Below are 19113 nucleotides of genomic sequence, written 5' to 3'. Positions count from 1 at the left end.
TTTTGGATGAACAATTTGCTTATAATACCTTTGTAATTTACTTGTATTATTAATACACTGTGGTGTTACTACTTTATTTGAGTAAAGGATCTGAGTACTTCTTCTACCACTGCATTTCCTACACATTCCCCCAAATCCAGCCTGACATATATGGTCTGTTTGGATTTCTGAATCTAATACGGATAAATTGGCGTATGTACGTAAAGTATGTTGTCAGAGGCTGGTTTTTAAGGCAGGAAGCTGCCCCTCAATGTGCAGGGTTTTAGTGGGCGGATCCTGGAGTGAAGTCACTGCCCCCAAGCTTGTTGATTGACGCGCACCAATGGCTCCTCCTTGAAAGTGTTTTTTTTTCTCCCTCCTCCTTCGTTTTCCAGTGTAGTGCGTTGATTTCATACCAAAGTCATACTTAACATTCCACTTATACTGTCAAACCCTTGAGAAATATTACGGAAAACAACAAGGCGCCAAATTATAACAAACTAACTAAACTGTCCAGCTGCTCTCACTGAGAAGGAGGTAACTGCCAGAATAAAAAAAGGTAAGTTCTCCACTATCGCTCTATCTGTATAGAGCCCTTTTCTGGGGGGTTTTTTCATGCCGCTTGTCTCGGTGAAGTTTTCGGATCATTGTCATTTTTTACATTTTTCCGTGGAGCTTCCCGCGTTGGGAGGGAAGAAAACATTTGCAGATTGATCGTCTATTGTGTTTGACTTTCCTGGTGTGCAGGGATATCTTTGACAGGCTCTGTACAATCATATTTCCACCGGTTGCCCGCTCATTGACACACACAATTACAAAAACACAAAGCTTCTGTTTTGACAGCTGAGAAGAGGGCCAATATGTTTGTTTTCTGTCTCGCACAGTACCTACCTGGAACCAACCCTTTCCAGCCTTGTTCCTCAAGAGGAATCCAACAGTTTATACCTACAGGCACAGAGAGAGAGAAACACAAAACCATTTGGAGGAATACACAACTTCAGTCTGGTTTGGACCTCTGCATCTCAAAGGTAAGTTCTTGATTTGTTTGCATAGCCAAATGAAGCTAAGCAAGTCCACCAGTAGACATGCACACAAAGAAGCAGTTTTAGGTACTTAGACAAACATTTACAAAGACATTATTATTATTGTTTCAACAACAAGGTTTAGCTATATTTACTTTCTCTTTTGTTTTTGTGCTGCTAAGATTTGCAATTTATTAACTATAACATACATTTCAATTAACGCAACACAAACACAAATGTTTATCAAGACATTCATTAATAAACGTCCAAATTTGACCATTGTTTGCATACAGTTTTAGATTACAAAACATAATTTTTTTTTTAACACATCTAAACTACACTTAAAAACATACTTTATTTATGAACACTGAATACATAAAACACCATAATTTATTGCAAAGTTAATGTACACAATCAAATAACAAATTAAAAGTAACTCACGTAGGCTTCACAAGTTTTTTACCAACCTGGAACTCCACTTCTGCATACCAAAAATAATTTCTGTTACATCCCTGCTATAATGCTAGTAGGTTTTATTTACAAATACCAAATCTGCTGTATTAGTTTATTAGCTGCTCATTAAACCCTACATTTTAAAATTAAATTAAAAACTTTCTACTTTAGTCAATTTAGAAGAAATGATGAACCCATAAAAAATAAGTGATAAACAAAGTTTATATAAAAAGAAAATGGCTTTTGTGAGTGTTGGCACAAGAACATGCTGTTTGTATCAATAAATAATATCAATAGTATAACTCTTTCTTTCATTCTTTCTTTCTTTCTTTCTTTCTTTCTTTCATTTATTTGTCTTTCTTTTGTGCCAACAAACAGGGCATGTGATGATTCTCTGCAAAGTCCTACTAAGTACATAATTCATAGGTGAGGATTTGAGATGCATGGATATGTAAGCTAATTGTATAATTATCCTGAGGGCCACCTCAGGCTACACCTGCTCTCAGTCTGCGTTGTTAGTTCAGGCTTGGGGTAAACTTGCTATTTTATTTATTTTTTGACAGAGTTTATTTTAGCTGATAAGAAAATGTAAAAACGACATGTTAGCACCTCCTTCATGCTAAATTTGTACAGTCATATGAGCTGCAGCGTTAAATCACTGCCAGTCAACAGGTTTTTCTAAACAACAGAATGCAGTCTGTCAGGTTGCTCACATTAAGCAGAATAACCTGTTAACGTTTCTGTTTGGCTGCTGTTTGTTTTAACTGCAGCAACATTCCTTAACTTTACAAAATGTAATATTTTCAAAATATATTTTTCACATATTTTTTTAACATTTTCAAAAAGTTTGTGGGGAAACAAAGCTCCTCAACGAGGGAACAGTTTTTACTGCTGCTGTGAATTTAAATATGACAGTCTCTTGGTGAGGTGTTTGAAGTCAGGCAGTGTCTGTTTGAGCTACGACTTTTGATGCAACACCGATACAGAGGATGGTCCGATAACATAGGGCATGTTTTCTTTTCCTGTGGGTTGTGTTAGGTGACGGTTGAGGGACAACATCGGTTGAGCCCTTCTTGAGAGCTACTTTCAAGATAACATGTGGAAATGATGTTCTGAAATGAAACAACCAACCAGTACAACCAAACAATGTGTCCTTGGTAAATGAGACACGCCAAGATGCCTAATAATAGATTTTGATGCTGATGGGTAAATCTGGAAAGGATTAAGCATTCTGCTGCTCCGACAGATTCCCCTTCATTGTTTTTATGCAGCATGAATGCATCAGGCCTCCCAATGTACAATGTGGTCGTTTTTCTCCCCCTTGAACATACTTTATGTTTCTCAGCCATTGTGGATTTTGCATGTACGTTGTGTCCTTGTGTGAGAGTTAAATGCAAGGGGAAAGTTTTACAACTTCACCCATGTCAGGGAGGTCAATTAGATTACTTGGGGTAATATCCCCTTAAAGTGGCCGTTTTCTCTCTTTTCACTCCCCAGCTGTGTTCCTGCAGGCCGTTTATCAGAGGGAAGAGTTAATGAGCATCTGTTCTCTTCATGAGGGTTAAAAAAGTCTGTAATCCTCTGATGTTTTTGATTTTTAAAACATATGTTTATTAGGAAACTGTAGAGACAGAGCTATTTCAAATCACTTGTGGTGTTCTGCTGATTCCAGTGCTGAAGTGCATCCATTCTTTACTCTGCAGAGTGTTTGCTTGGTTGCCGATCTGTTGACCGTTTGTCAGGAGGGAGCTTCACCCGTTTGTGTTAAACCCACAGAAGAACAGCTAATGAGCTTTTGCCCGTTTGTGCAGACGTTGGTTGCTTTTTAGCACCATCCCCAGAAGTGCTCGTCCAAATGGTGGACACTTGCCCCTCTGTCAACCCAGATCTGAACAAATACCACTTATGTCTGCGTGGTGAGCACACAGAGTGCCTCAGAGAAAAGCCCACAGCTCTCAGCAGAAGGGCATTAATGGCAATCTGGAATACAATGTGCAGTCTGATGCTAAATTGCAGTGGTTGTGTTAAAGAGTGCAGTTGTGTAGATGAGCATATTGTGCTGTGTACTATTTATTACAGTGCAAAATCTTAAGCACTGCACTCTACTATCAACCAAAAGTGATCGTCTCCAGTAACACAATTTATCAACATTGTATTCACGTTAATACACTGCACATGTTTACATATCCTCCAAACCATGAGGTTTTAACAGATAAGCTTCCTGGCCTCCTGTTCGGACCACTCAGGGGAGGAGCCGGGGAGTGGCCTAGAACAGTATAGTCTTTGTGTCAGTTGTCCCTAAGTTGTTAAACGTTTTAGTTGTTCCTTCTCTGACGACCAACTGTTAGGAGCGATGCTCCACATAATTGTACTCTAAAGAGGAAGAGCTCACAAGAAAAGTGTGTCTACAGGGGTATGTGTGTCAGTGTCTGTGGATACTCCATCCTCCATTATAGATTATAGGAGGCTCCCTCTTGCACTGGGCCCTTCTGGTGTTTCAGAGATGTGTGTGTGAGGCATGTTTGTCACCCTGGAGCTCCAGTGACCCACAGGCACTCATGTGAAACCCCTTTAATCCCTGTGCTCAGAGTGTTTTGGGTTGGGGGAAGATCTCCTCTACAGCACTACAGAGTTATTCCTTTTGGTTGGTCCTAATATAAAATGACTTGTGTCTGAGTGATTTCGAAGGTGACCAGGACTTTATGAGTATATGTACATGCATTAAATGTGCAACACGTTTTGTCTCTGGTTCAGTCTCTAATGTCTAATCATAGTTTGTCCCCTCTATAAAGTCCCCTCTGTATGGCCCTGATCAAAGCCATGGCTGCTTTTAATGCCTTGTTCCACTATTTAAATGGTTAGATGAGTTATTGGCTGATGCATTCTGCTGCAAAGTTATGCATGTCTTAAAGGTTTCACAGATTATGGCTTCAAACCGCTCCCCTCACCACAAAATGACCAATTCAGGCTAGAATGGCTTCTCTGCTACATTCCCTGGAAAATTTCCGATTAAAATGCTGATTCAGGCTATAAAAAAGAAAAAAGGAAAACACTCTGGCGCACTCGCCCTGTTTTGTGTCAATCTTTCCCTCTTCAGCTGAATTTAGGCTTAATTCTCTGAAAGTGTTACAATTCAAGGTAGACCACATAGCCAGCAGCATCCAGTGTTTAAAATAGAACAATGAATGAATCAGGCCTTGCTCTAGCTCGGACTTGTGATATTAATTTATCTGCCTGAGTCTCTCAGTGACTTGTTTAGGAAACCGATAACCCCTTCTTCTTATCTCAGATTGGTTTAGCCTGCTTCCACACTGTGTGATTTGTTAACAAGCAAACAACAAATAAGAATCAGTTGTGGTGGTTGAAAAATGTATGTCCAGATTCCAGCTCAGATCATTTTCACACATTTTCGTTCTTGTGTGCAGGACATTACTCTGAGCATTGTTGTGTTTCTTGGGCATGCAGGTGGTAGCAAATGTTTGACTTGACAAGAAGTGCGTTGTGTGTGTGTGTGTGTGTGTGTGTGTGTGTGTGTGCGCGTGCATGCGTTTGTCTCAGCTTTTCCCTCTGCCTCTCTTTCTGCCTCTTGCCATGTGAGCTTCTGGCTGTCCAGCCCTCCTCTCACTCTCTCAGCTCTGATTGTTTCCTGAGCGCCATGCCAGATAGGAAGTAGGAGGAAGTTATTGGAGGAGCTGGAGAGAATTTATTAGGGCCAAACACAGACACAAGGAGGGAGAGGGGAGGGTGGTGACTCTGATTTTTTTGGATATGTGGCTCACGCTTTCATGAGTCTGTGGAAGGCAGTGGTGTCGGCAGCAGACTATAGGCAGACACTTAAGCCTGCTCATCACTTTCAGTGTATTCCGCTGAATTTAGCGGCAGTGATACGCTTAAACATGTGCATTTGCTCTAAATGCATCTGTGTGAGTTTCTGTGTGTCAGGAGGAATAAGGCAGTGTTTCCAGTTCTTGTCAGAGAGCAGCTTTCCTGGCCTGGAACCTAAAATGTTTTCTTTATCTGTAATCTGACCTCAGAGAGCAGCTGCTCCTTCTGCCATCAAGTCCTGTTGTTTCCTCCTGTCGTGTGTGTGTGTGTGTGTGTGAGGGGGGGGGGGGGGGTCTCACTGTGACAGAGAGCGGTCACTATACATCTGTGAGCGCCCCTCAACTTTAACAAGACGTGTGGTTTTAGGTTGTGGATTTGTTACTGTGTATAAATGTTAAGTTCGGTGGAGGTGTGTTTAACTCTCAGCTAAGCAGGGGGGCTTTCGGCTGCCAGCAGGGGTTTGTTCTTTGCCAACAAGTGTCCCAACTCTAGCAGCAACCTAACAAAGGCTGTATTTTGAAAGAGACGAACAAATCCTGTAATGTATTGGTTAACAAACAGATGGAGGTATGTACATCATGCCAGTGGGCAATGATGGAGAGACATGCAAACACGACAGGCTTGATGGATCTACAGTGGGAGAGAGATTTGAAGGAAATCTGTTAACAATCTGCTTTGGGACATGAGTCAGTAGAATTGAGTCATGGTAATGGGGGTGGACAGACTTACAGAAAGGGTTGGAGGATGATTTTCACGTGGTGTTTTTGTGTAATATCAAAGATCAATATTTAGTGTGATAACAAGAATATATAAGATGTGTATAAATCAAAACCAGTACCACGAAATGAAATGTTTCGTTTTTAGAATACTTTTTTTATATTAAAGCTGCCATAATCCACATTTTAATGTGTAATGTAGTGATGAACCCAGGGAAAATTATCACAGTCTGCAGTTTGCCTCAGCTTGAGAGAGCGTTTTAGCAACTCTCAGCTCATTGTTTTAAATGAAATGTTGTTGCGCTGCAGAGATTTCCAGGCCTACACATCACACTCTACGGTGTAACATCTCTGGTCTTCAAAAATCTCACCATAATCATTTTAACATTGTTTTTTAAAATCAAAATGAGAATAATGATGTAAAAAGTATCATTCCCACCAAGATCGCAAATCATATTGCACTTAAAATAATCCTAAATAGATTTTTTTTTTTAATCATTCAACCATAATTTAGCAGCTACAGAGAAAGATTTTTCCCTTAAGTGTTAGTGGAGACCAAAACAGAGCTGAAATGAGTGTGAGTCTTCCACTTATATTCAGAAACGCAACTCCAAATGAATGCTATTGTTGGCATATCAACTTTCTCTGGTGATAATAAGTCAGTGTGTTGTTCAAACTCAGTGGCCAAAAAATCTATTAAGGTTTAAAGTATCAAATTTGATCTATATGCAGTTTTCTGTTTTCTTTTATGGTATTACTGGCATCAAAACAAAATTGTTTAATGTGTGTAGTGAATAACAATGTTATAGATTCTTGCATTGCATTTAAAAAAGGGTAGAAAATTGTAAAATCCGACCATTTCCTCACCAGGTTTCAAACTGCTTTGTTTTCATGCATCTTGCTCAGGCTGTCTTGATGTTAAAAATAAAAGTTTCTATGACTGTTGTTTTGCTTAAGCAGAAGCATAAAACATTGGACACCAAACATTTTTTGTACTAATACTAGTGTCCTAGCTCTGTGTGCTCGCATGGCTCTCATGGTGGGATGTGTAGTTTCTGTATATACTTCTGATGGTCCATCCTGTTTGGTCGGTAGGTTTGGCGAATGTTAATTTTTTTCCAGTGGACTGGAGAAGAGACCATCAGGCTATATAGACCTGACAGAATAATTTTAAAGTCTTGCTTGACTGTAGTCTTTGAATTCCACTGTGTAAGTAGAAACCCATCTGGTTGGTCCATCTGAGAGTACCAAGATGATCTCATGTTCAGTGGAAGATAAAATTGAGAAATAAAAACTGGCTACTGGTAAAAAAAAGAAAAGAAATAGTTAGCTCTGCTTTCTCTGAGTGAGTAACTGTTATTGTGTCAACTCCTGAATGTCATGCCGTCCACTTGTTGTTACGGAAATACACAGGCTCTGTTTGTTTTCCTGCCTGTAGGTGTTTGTAAGGGATTTCCTACACTCTGTGGCAAACAAATGCCTGTGATGGAATCCCTTTCCTGATTTAGGCTATACTGACAGCGTTCCTCCATGTGACCCAGCAGCTCGAGTATGACTCAGTAGAATTACTGGAATTCATTGGGACATTTCACTGCAATCATGTCTAAAAAGAAAAAAAGGAAACTCTGTGCAGTGCAATAAACTCTGGTTGGTTCATAGATGGAGTCGGAACGAAGATAAGCCGATTGCTGAAAACATATTGCAATGCGATCCCTCCATTCAGCCTGGGAAGAGGTGAAGAGGGATTCTGGTGCATGAATGGTGCTGTTTGAATGAACGTGTGAGGCGCATAGTTTTGCAACGTTATTCCTGCTGCACAATGGAATTTTGTAGCGTGTTGGTCTCAGAGTCCCATGGCCTGACTCCCAGAGGTGGGAGGGGAGGTGTGTCTCTGATTTTTGTGTTATATGAGATATGAGAGCAGCGTGTCATTCAGTCAAGTTCCTTCAATAAACCCTTACATCTACCAACCCTCTAAAGACATCTTACACACAGGTTTGTGATTTGGTTGAGGGTTGCAGCTAACAATTATTTTCATTATCCATTAATCTGGAGATCATTTTCTCAATCAACCGATATAATACTAGTTTTGGGTCTCCTAAAGGCATTTTTTTGTTTGAACGCTAATCCAAATTATCACTTTAAAATAGAGAAGGTAGAACTGGGGATTATTTGGCTTGAAAAATTACTTAAACAATTAATCGATTATCAGTATAGTTGCAGATGTATTTTCTGTTATTAATCGACTGTTTCACGTTTCAACTGTCTTCATGTAATGTATTGTATGTGTTCAAGTGCACAGCTGCTTGTATCTGCAGTTTATTTTGTCGTGTGAGTCATTACTATGTTGTGAAACTTGGCTCAAAGGGACATTACAGTGTGTGTGTAACAGCTGTTCTAATATAATCAATATGTTAATTACAACAGCTTTTCTTTTCAACTGACTGTTGGCAGTAAATCATGTTAGAGAACTGAATCCCAAAGGTCTTCATCTTGAGTCCTTTTAGTGAAACTCTTTTCGATTGTCAAACTAGATGTTGCGTTTGAGGCCATAAAACTGTCCTTATAACTTTATTTACCGCTCACGTTTATCATGAAGTCATGACTAATGTCCTGATTTTAAGTCCTGTGACTCCAATAAAGGATGTATTGAAAAATGGCTCCACTGACAATGCCCTGCCTCTAGTCTGAGCTCTGAGCACCACAAAGCGGGAGCGTGTTCACTGCTGATGTTGCATTCCAGCTGGAACAATCCCACTGTTTTCCAGACCCCAAAGTGGACGCCTAAATTGGACAACCCAAACCCCCCCACACACACACATACACACACAATGCCCCCTCCACCCCACATACACTCCCCCTTTCCCCCTCTGCTCTCCAACCAACCAACCAACCTACCCACCCACACACCACCCACTCCTCCCATACACGCATCCCCTGGTCTCCTGTCCTTATTTGGGTAGAGACGTTCTGAGAGCTTGGTGGAGGTGGGGGGGAGGGCGTTGGGTTGACACAAGGGAGGCAGGAGGAGAAACAGTGAGCACTCGCAGCCCTTTCTTAATAAGGACATGTCTGGAATTCAGGCCCCTCTCTCTGTGAAGAGCCTCTCTTTTCACAGCACCTCACTTGAACACACTCTTGTGAGCACTCGGAGCTCCATCGAGGCCGTCAGATCTGCGCGTTACACTAATTAATGTTGCTCCTCTTCACAGCTTGCAGTGCAGAGGAGGTTTGCTGTGTTTTCTCTGCTATAATTGGAGATAAACAATAGCGGGCGCCCCTCCCTGACCATGCCACCAGTCTTGCCCCAGCTGTGCTGAAGCTGTTGCCCACAGCACCTGTGCATTTGTTAATGAAATACTTGGGCTGCCTAAAAGACTTTTTAACACCAGACCACACAAACAGCATCTGCTGTAATTGAGGCGGAGGCAGAAATGTGTATTTAAAGTTGCACTAGTGTTGCTGTTTATGGCTCTTTAGGCCCACAGAAGTTTTCGTTTTTAATTAGTACCAACACAGAACACACAGGTTGCTGACTGCAAGACAATGAAATAGGTCAAATCATTATGACTAATGATATGACAGGCTGCCATAAATGTTGAGATAGCTATTTAAGCAATGTATAATGTGTGCCTTCTGTTTTATTTACTTTTGTTTGTGTTTCAATTTAAAGCTAACTATTATTTCCATTAACGCTGAATTATTTTCCCAATTAATCCTTGTGCCAGTAAAATGTCAAACAATAGTGAAAAGTTTCTATCACAATTTTCAAGTCGCAGGTAACTTAAACTGATAAGTGAATTATCATTTTTCATGCAAAAAGTTTGCCAGTTCCAGCTTCTCATCTGTGGAGATTTGGTGCTTTTCTTTGTCATGCATGATAGTATGTCTTTTGGACATTTGAAGACATGACCATGGGCTGTTGGAAATCATTTTTCATAGTTTATAGAAAAAATTATGATTGATTAATCAAGAAAATAATCTCCTGATTAAGTGAGAAAGATTTGAGTTTGAGAGGTTTTGGCATTTGTTTCTTGAAAAATAAACCATGTTGCAAATTCATATTTTCTTAAAAGGACTGATCAACAAATTGACTCAAAAAAGTTGTGAATTGCAACAAGTGCAACGCTGACCTTGCTTGGCAGTTATCCAGGAGCATGTTGGCTCTCTGGTTTTCTTGTTAGCTAACTAGCTAGCTTAACATTAAAAGCTATTCACTTACTTACTTACTTCACATTTTGAGCTATAACATTTTGAGTACATTTTCTCTTGATCCATGACTTGATAATGGCGTGGAGAGTAGTAAATAATTATTATACACAACGACCTGACTTTACAATAATAAATGTTGCATCGTTCATGGCAACATTTAAAATCCGAATAGTCGATAATTCGTTTCAATAATTTATATATTTTTCGACTATCATAATAGTTGTTAGTTGCAGCCCTAACTCTGTGTGTATCAGTATGTTGCATTTATTCACAAATTGGCAGGACAGAATATGATTAAACTAACCCCAACTGTTGTAGTTGTATTTGTTGTTAGTGGCCGTTGGGAGCGATCCGGCCGTGTGGTCTGTGAGGACTGAGATGGATCATTTGAGCTGCTGATGAGTTCTCAGTTTCAGTGTTGAGTTTTAACACCGTGACCCTGTTGCAAAGGGTCCACCATAACCAATACCCTGTCAGCTAAAATTAGCAGCTTGACTCGTGGATATTTGTCAAACTCTTGTTTGGGTTCAGTGATGTCCATGAATTTCAGGTTGTATGTTGTGTGTGTGGTAGGAAATCACTGCGGGAACTGTGTAACTCTACTGTGTCTACTCGCCTTTGATCTTTTGTAATTCCTGTTAAATGATGATGGGAAGAGAAAGGAAGTGTCACTAATCCTCCACCTATGTTCTTTAACAACTACAGTGATTATCAAGTGTGAATCTTTCTGAAGACTGAGAGATAAAGAAAAGAAGGATATGGGAGATTCTAGGGTTATAATGCATTGCCATCTTTCATATAATATATTTCAATAATTTTAGATTGCAGACTTTGTCTCTCATTATGAATATATATAACAACTGAAAACAGATAACGGATCATGCTTGCAACATTCTATCATATAAAATCAAAATATCAATAAAATTTAATCATTGTATTTTCCCACAGGAACACTCATTTTTGTCAATCCATTATCCATCTGCAGAAATGCTAAAGCAGAAACACAAGCATCCTGGGAGGATCATGGTTACCTCATAGAAACAATACAATGCTGAAAAGGCAGCTTGAAAAATACTTAAAATCTTTGCCTGCAGTCAGCCATAAGCCAACCACATTGGGACACAGTTCCCAGACCACAAGAATTCTTTGAGGTCAGTTTGGATTAGTGGGGTCTTTAAACTTCGTTCTATGGAATATCTTGCATTCATTTGGCTATTTCAGAGAAATTAAATATAGGAAATTATAGTAATAATTACGGTAAGCTTTGTTTGTTCATACAAATGTAATGACTGCAATAAAGAAAACGTCAAAGAAAGCCAAAGTAGTGACCTGTAGATGAATGACATTCATTCCTCGTTATGCTTTACATAAACTCACACGCACTTGTGTATATTTGTAAAGAAAAAACAGTAGACAAACTTAGAGGGGATTAAGTTCACACAGTAATAATGCTGTTAATTAGGTTGCAGACATAATTAAATTGAAATCTCTGCTTCATGTTCTCCTGTATCTTATTGATCCGGTCTTTAGTTGAAATTTGTCTGTTAGCAGTTTTGCATCATAATTGTTCAGTGTTCACTGACGCACAGTTTGGCGTGTTAAAATGTAGTCAAAGCAGCAGTGGATGTATTCTGAGAACACTCTTTCCAGATTCATGAAACTTGTTCATCCAGCGCAAACGCTAAAAGTGGTTTTCAGACTTCCTCATACCTAGATGATTTCCTCCACACATTACTGTCACAAAAGTAATATGTAGATAAGACAAATGGTTTCTTGTAATTATACAGAATAATTGATCTAATGAAAGAATATGTTTTGAAAGTTGTGACACAGGACACTTTCTTTATAGTTTTACAATTGTTTGCAATATATTCGTTAGCCAGATGGCATCACATGACCTGCAGTTTCAACTGCAGCCACTCCACCAGAATTGATACAAGCAGTCTATGCTGGTATGTGAAGTAGTTTCTCTTGCTGAAATTACCTTATGATGACTGACATTTTTAGTATTGCAAAGATGTACATATTGTGGTTTAGGCAGAGAAGTGTGTAAGAAAAAATATTAAATTATGGCATGCTTACGGCACACCTGTTACTTGGTCATTATTGTTTTCCCATAATCAATGTATTCATTAAAGGTTGAGGATTTTCTGAATTTTTGTTATTGTCAACAAATCCCGTGAATAGACCAAAACCAACAATGCTTTAACACATTTCTCAATGCTATGTGACTTTCCTACACTCTCTGTGGCACTCAGACCCAAGCCCATTAATTCCTACTAAAGACATAGGGTAACAAACATATAGTTTCATTTTTAATTAAGACTAAGTAATTTCCTGCTGGGCGCTGTAGTTTTTAGCAAATGTTTCTCAAACAGGAGATAATAATACATTTGTTGGGAACTATTTGCAGCTGTGGATTAATACAAATTTCATGGACCAGTGAGTATATAGATCACCAGGATAGTAAAACCTACAGTGCCCATGCTCATAATTTTGAAACATATCACTGATTACAATTGTGTGGCTCTCTGATGTATTTTAAATGCTTAAACAATGGAGCTCTATGGTAGAGAGGTATAAGCAACTGTAAATCAGTCTTTGGCTGCACAGACATTACTTTCCAATGATTGTGGATTTGGTCTTGTCATGGGATTTGTTAAATATCACTTGTCCTTTAACTTCCGTCTGGGTAAAGAAAGCAGACCTACCTGTGTTTCAAACTGTTAACACTTTTTGGGTTTCGTGTGTTGTGTAATTATGATTACGATGATTAACAATTCATTTCGGTATTCAGTAAAAACAGCTTTATTCCACAGATCTCCTACAGAACCTTTGATATTGGGGCTCGGGGTCGGGCCCAGGGGGAGCCGCCACCATTGCGTCCAACGAGTGGAGCGCCAACGGAAGCCCAGAAGATGGGCTGGATGGGGACAACGAGGACAAGACCCTGGATGGGGACGCCGAGGGCGTGTGGAGCCCCGATATTGAGCAGAGCTTCCAGGAGGCCCTCGCCATCTACCCTCCCTGTGGCAGGAGGAAAATCATCCTGTCAGATGAGGGAAAGATGTATGGTGGGTACACTGGATAACAGCCACACAATTATATGGAAATCTGTTCCATAATGAATGCACAAAATGAGAAAAACATCCATTCCACAGAGATTTGTGGGTAAAAGAAAACAAACCCACCATAGTGCCTTAGAAAGACACAAGAAAAATACTTTTCTTCCTCTTGTGTTCATGTCACAGCTTTGACACAGAGGTGAATGTTTTCTTTCCATGCTGAGTTCTCTTTAACAAGTCTGTACCTGTTGTGCTGTGACCCAGGGGCAGGTTCTTCCAGTCGCACCAGCTCTCTCAGAGTGATTGGTGTACTGAGAGCATCTCAGCTCCTCTCCCCTTGATTTACACCTGTCTTTTTCTTCAGTGTTTTTCTTTACAGCCTGTTTTCCTCTCCACTGTTTTATTGCCTCTTCTCTTCCTCACTGCACTTTCCGTTGCAAAACCTGTTCTTTGTTTTTTACCGCTGAACGTCATCCACTCGTTTCTCCCCACACCTGTATCGCTGGGAGATAGTTGACTGGTTGGCGCTGGTTTTTGGAGAAATATTGCGTTTGATGCTGGATGGCTCGGTTAAATAAGCAATAATTAGCACAGCATGAATCGAGGCTTAAGAACAAAAACATTGCATTGGCATGTCGAAGATTTTAAACATCCATATGGTTTCAGAATAGTTTTGCTATTTCCTGCAGCGTGTTCATTAAATTGCAGGTGTTGAACGCTTAATGTCCTGAAAAACTCCAGATGGATGTGTTGGCAAGTTCTTTGGTACAATCACAGACATCCAGGTGTAGGAAATTGAACGCATTTGTCTTTCATTATTTTGATCCCATACTTCCATTCCTGTTGTTGAGACAGTGCACCCTCTCCTAATTAGATTTAGCATTTGAAGTTGGAGATTTTGCTGAATAGCAATAAATGTTGATTGACAGTAATTGTGCTGCCTTCTTTGCTGTTTTATTTGCCGCTGTCCTCAATAAACCTCTTTTGGTTTTGTGAAATTATGTTATTTTCACCATGGTAATTCAACTCCCTCAAACCATGCTTTGTAAGATTTTCTGCCCTTTAATTATTGTCCATCATGTCTCAAAAACTTGAAATTGATTCCGGCTTCAGAGCAACCATAAAAACCATCAATCATTGCTACCAAAGTCTCAGACCGAGTGTGTATTTTAGAAGCATTAGTGTTTGTTTTCAAAGAACAGTTTTTTTGGGTGGCTTTTCTGCACTTGACGTCAGATGGGATTCTTTTGGCGTGATTCACCCAAGATGGAATCTCATCCTCTCACTTGTCAGGCAGATTTGGATATACAAGGACAAGCACATACCTGAGAAACTCGTTGTTATTCTGATCATAGTAGTGAGGAAACAAGTAGTGGATTGACTGATTAGAGAGTTAATCATCAAGAATTGTTTTTCTGATTCATTAATCATTTAAGTCACTTATAAAGCAAACATTTACTTATTCCATGTCCTCAAACATGATGATTTGCTGCTTTTCTCTGTTACATGAATATTTGGCGGTTTTGGATTGTTGGTTAAACAAAACAAGACATTTTAGACATTACCTTGTGCTCTAGGATTTCATGATAGGCATTTTCACTATTTTCTGACATTCTATAGACTAAACAATACATTTATTAATTGTATGATGAAAATAAGAATTTGTTCCAGCCCCACAACAGAAAAGCTGCATACAGACTAAACTGTTAGACTAATCATACAATGCTCAGTCTTGTGTGATTCAGTAATGAATGCAACCATTTTAATTACATTGAAACTATTTAAATCCATCACAGTTTTTATTTTAGGCAGACCTGAGGGACATATGCTTCAAAATAACAGTATTTGTAAACATATTCTATGATAATCCAGAATGACACAAAGCACGAATCACTGCAGGCATCTCTAAATTTACCTAAATAACTCTTCAGTCCTGTTTAGGGCAGTGTTGTGTCCCAGGCTCCATACATTTGACATGAGAATGTCAACAAAGAGGCCGGCTGTGCCCAAATCTGCCCCCTTAGCAACAAACTGTCAGGACCCTTGCAGAGGCCTGTTTTTTTCTAGAGCACTAAACACCCTCTCCATTTACAATAAGTCATCTGAGGCTCTGCTGGCAGAGCCAAGGCATGCCCCAGAAGAAGCCTTCTCACAAGGTGATTACCTCAGATATCTAAAAGCTGCCCTGACGTGAGGTTAGGGGAATGTTAACGATTGCACTGTATGTAATACTGTCTACCTTGCAGCCTCAGACTCCCACTGGCCTCCAAATGCAGTCAAGTCATCGCTCCCGTTGGGAATTCCACTGGTTCTGCCAGAATTCTTTTTTCATTTGGTGGGAAATCTTTGCAAATTTCCATTGCCTTAGCAGAATATGGCTTCTTTATACATGTGTATTCTTTGCTCTACAAACCTGTCTAGACTTCCCAGTTGCATTGCCAGTCATTTACAGAGCTCAGGGGTGACAAAGAGTTCAAAGGAACATAACACTCAATTTTAATAAGCCACACATGTTAATAATCACTCCAGCTGTTTCAGAACATGAACAATGCTTAAAGAAGCTAAACTCTAGTTTGTGATGTAATCACAGTTTCAACAATATATTTGTTACTGTATGTCAAACATTTTTCATAAGATGTGCATTATAATATAAAACATTTATTTTCGAAAGTGTTAAATCCACCACAACTCTCAGGAATTCATCCTTGATACTAGCATGATCACCTTTCGACCTTTTTGAGCTGAGTCAGCAGCTGTTCAGCTTAGCATAGCATAAAGACTTGAATCACCTAGGGAAACACCTAGCCAGCCTAAGCTAAGTGTCCAAATAACAAAATCTACTTAGCAGAACCTCTTAAACCCACGTTTTAACAACGTATATGTCATTTGTTTAATCTGTACAAAAACCGAAGTGCTCATTGGCAGATTTTGCTACTTTTGGACAAAGGTGGTTTCTCTGGTTTCTCCAGTTTTTATGCTAAGCTAAGCTAACCAGCTAGCCTTATATTTAAGAGACAGATATAAGAGTGGTATCAGTCTTGTCATCTAACTCTCAGCAAGAAAATTAATTTACCTACTTTCCAAAATTTCTATCCTTTGATTCCTTTCATTTTCTACTCATATTCATTCAGAAAGATTTCCCACTGTCCCATTTAAAATTAACTGGTAGGTGATTGATTATCTGTTGTGTCTTTTGACATTTAGCAAACTAAAAGCAAAACATTCAAAGAATAGTTTTAGCTCAGTGACATTGATAGAATTAAATAGTTGGCACATTTTACACCCGAAGTTCAGAGGAAGTATCTTCAGAAGAAATGTGTGTGTCAAAAACATGTTGCTTGTCTTGTTTTGCTTTGGGGTTGTACTGACATGTTGTTCATCCTGCGTTTTCTGGTCTAGACAGGTATGTAAAATCCCAAGCACACACCTCTCTCTCTCTCTCTCTCTCTCTCTCTCTCTCTCTCTCTCTCTCTCTCTCTCTCTCTCTGTCAGCCCTGCAGCTGTCATGGCTGCAAAGCACTCTGGATACAAAAAAAAGAGAAAGATTTCAGTGCTAGAGGGAGGCTTATGTCGGTTTTGACCTCTGAAGGCCACATTAGGAATTAGCAGCAGGTTCAGTGCATGTGCAAAGTTGTGAGAAAAGATCTGTGTAAAGGTATAAAAGAGGGGGCTGAGTGCTCTGTAATGATGACTGAGCAGGCCTTCCCTGTCAGCCCCCTCGCTGAGATGTTAGGAATGTTTTCAGTCATGGCTGAACAGTATGTTAGCAATTTAGGATTACCTCAATGTTTTGAGAAGGGAGGAGGGGAGAGAATATGGGTTCAGGAGTGAGACTGAGAAAGAGAGAGAGAGAGAGAGAGGTAGGGGGGAAGGTACAGGGAGTGAAGAGAGATTACCTTTTTACTCACTATCTTAGCGTGGAAGTGGAAAATTCCAGCGGTCATGTAGTAAAAGAAAAAGATAGGCGTGTCCTGTCAGGGAAGAGGTTAAGAGTGGCAGCCTGCAGCAATCTCAGTGGTTGTTGAGCAATCGACAAGGGAATCATGAGCAGCTCAAAAGGAGGGTAGAGAGATGGAAATGCAGCAAATGTAGGGATATTACAGGCAGAGGACAAGTGATGTTATGTGTGTCTGTTTGTATGCACCTGTCGTGTTCCCCTGCTGTGTGCACCAGCCTTTTCATCGTCTCTCTAACCCCCACCATGTCAAATCTGAGCAGATCTTGGCTTCCACAGCTGCAGCTACCATTCACAACACATAGATCATGTCTTCTATATTTTCTCTTTTGGGGTTTGAGAAAGCAATGTGTCTAAAAAATGATCAACTAATATCCATTCCTACTGGGTCACTGTTCTAAGAAAACCAGACAGAAGTGCTAATTACCCATAAAATGCTGCTTTGAAGTTCTGGGACTTCTGGGACTATTTTATGTCAGGTTGTGATTACATTTTTAAGTAAATGACATACAGCTACAGGTTGTATCATTGTAGGCATCAGCGCAACTTCATTTTAGTGATCCAGAGCCTGTTGATAGGCTCTTTTCAGCAGTTGGGGGGATGAACACAGGTCTCCCGGTTGATTATGTTACCCCTCATTATGTGTTGTATGCTATGGTTGTCAAAATGTGATACAAGGGTGTAAAGTGGAGGCTGAGGGATTTGGAACTGATTATTTCAGAGTAGAGCTGTAGTCAAGGAAATCTTGGTCGTCTGAAATTCGACCTACTTTTCAACCAATCGAAATCTGAACGAAATCTTCAGATGAAATAAATTGACCACAGTGCAGTGAGTGCACTCTATGGTACCTGGTAGCCCACATGGACACTAATCAAAGTTACACAACATTGCCAAGCAAATGAATTCCTGCAGTTTGATTTCTTTTTCACACATAGCTATTAAGTATGTCTATCAAGTAAATTTACATACAGCAGCAACACACACACACACACACACACACACACACCCCAAAGATCACAGAAAAGGGCTTCTGTATAACAACAAAGCAGCTCTGCAGTAAAGTTCCACAAAAGAAACATGAAAAAATTGTTACCAGCATCAAATCTACTACAACCGTTATTTAGCTTCAAAGGACGCTCAATATTCACACAGTTTACGTTGACTGTCCCTCACTATTACAACATCCAGTCAGACATCTCCCCCAGCCTGTGGGAGTAGCCACATTAGCTGTGCAAAATGCTAACGCCAAGTTCAACGGATAGAATAAACATCAAAAAGAACATAAACATGGCAAAATGTAAAGCTTTCAAGTTTCAAGTCGGATAACGAAGAGCCGGTAACAATTCATTATTGAGCTTGAACTGTTCCGGGCCTCGTTACTGAACCTTACCTTGGAAAGTCCTGAAAGTCTGTTGTAAATTTACAGTTTGACCAGCTCTGTACAGTCTCAGTCAGTCTCAGAGCATTTCTTTCCTAGTCAAACCTGTAGCACCTAGTTGATACTATATCTTAGTATATAATACTTTGCAATGAGATATTTGTGAAATGTACAGCAGAACTCTGTGGTTGGGACAATGTAATGTTTCCCCCACTCTACTCCTCAGCTAAAAAGATTGAGAGTGACAGTTGCGCGGTGGTCAAACTGGCATTGTTCTTTCTTTGCCATCCTCCGCTGGGATTGTCAGCAGCAGGTGCTGCTGTCCGTTGAGTGCAGGGTCACACAGTGGTGTTGTTTTGGGAAAAGGGGCTGCTTTGCTGCCAGGTGTCAGTTGTTGGCAGAGACAGTTATAGCATTGTGTTTCCTCCAAGAGTTAGGGCATCAGCTGCCCCTTTTGCCCCTCTAACTGACGACCCCCTACCCCAACCTAATGGCCTTCACCCCGGCT

The 19113-nt window shown here is 40.0% G+C and overlaps 1 protein-coding gene across 6 annotated transcripts in view; it reads left to right on the top strand.

Annotated features, from left to right (window-relative positions):
- The first annotated feature begins 370 nt into the window (after positions 1-370).
- The window catches only part of tead3b (TEA domain family member 3 b), a 30106-nt gene continuing 11363 nt past the window's right edge, over positions 371-19113 (top strand). For 3 of the 6 annotated variants that reach the window (XM_038695832.1, XM_038695829.1, XM_038695827.1), the window contains exons 1-3: positions 371-538; positions 864-1007; positions 13027-13281. In XM_038695832.1, the coding sequence (XP_038551760.1) occupies positions 13275-13281 (7 nt within the window). In that variant the 5' untranslated portion in view covers positions 371-538; positions 864-1007; positions 13027-13274. Of the gene's footprint in view, positions 539-863; positions 1008-13013; positions 13282-19113 lie in introns of all 6 variants that reach the window. The other 3 variants (XM_038695833.1, XM_038695830.1, XM_038695828.1) reach the window with 2 other exon arrangements.

This window comes from Micropterus salmoides, unplaced genomic scaffold, assembly GCF_014851395.1.
Source record: "Micropterus salmoides isolate LMB-PRFRI ecotype aquatic unplaced genomic scaffold, ASM1485139v1 Ms_hic_scaffold_4, whole genome shotgun sequence".
NCBI classification, from domain to species: Eukaryota; Metazoa; Chordata; class Actinopteri; order Centrarchiformes; family Centrarchidae; genus Micropterus; species Micropterus salmoides.
The sequence above is the reverse complement of the archived record's forward strand: the minus strand, read 5'-3'. Positions and strand labels throughout refer to the sequence as shown.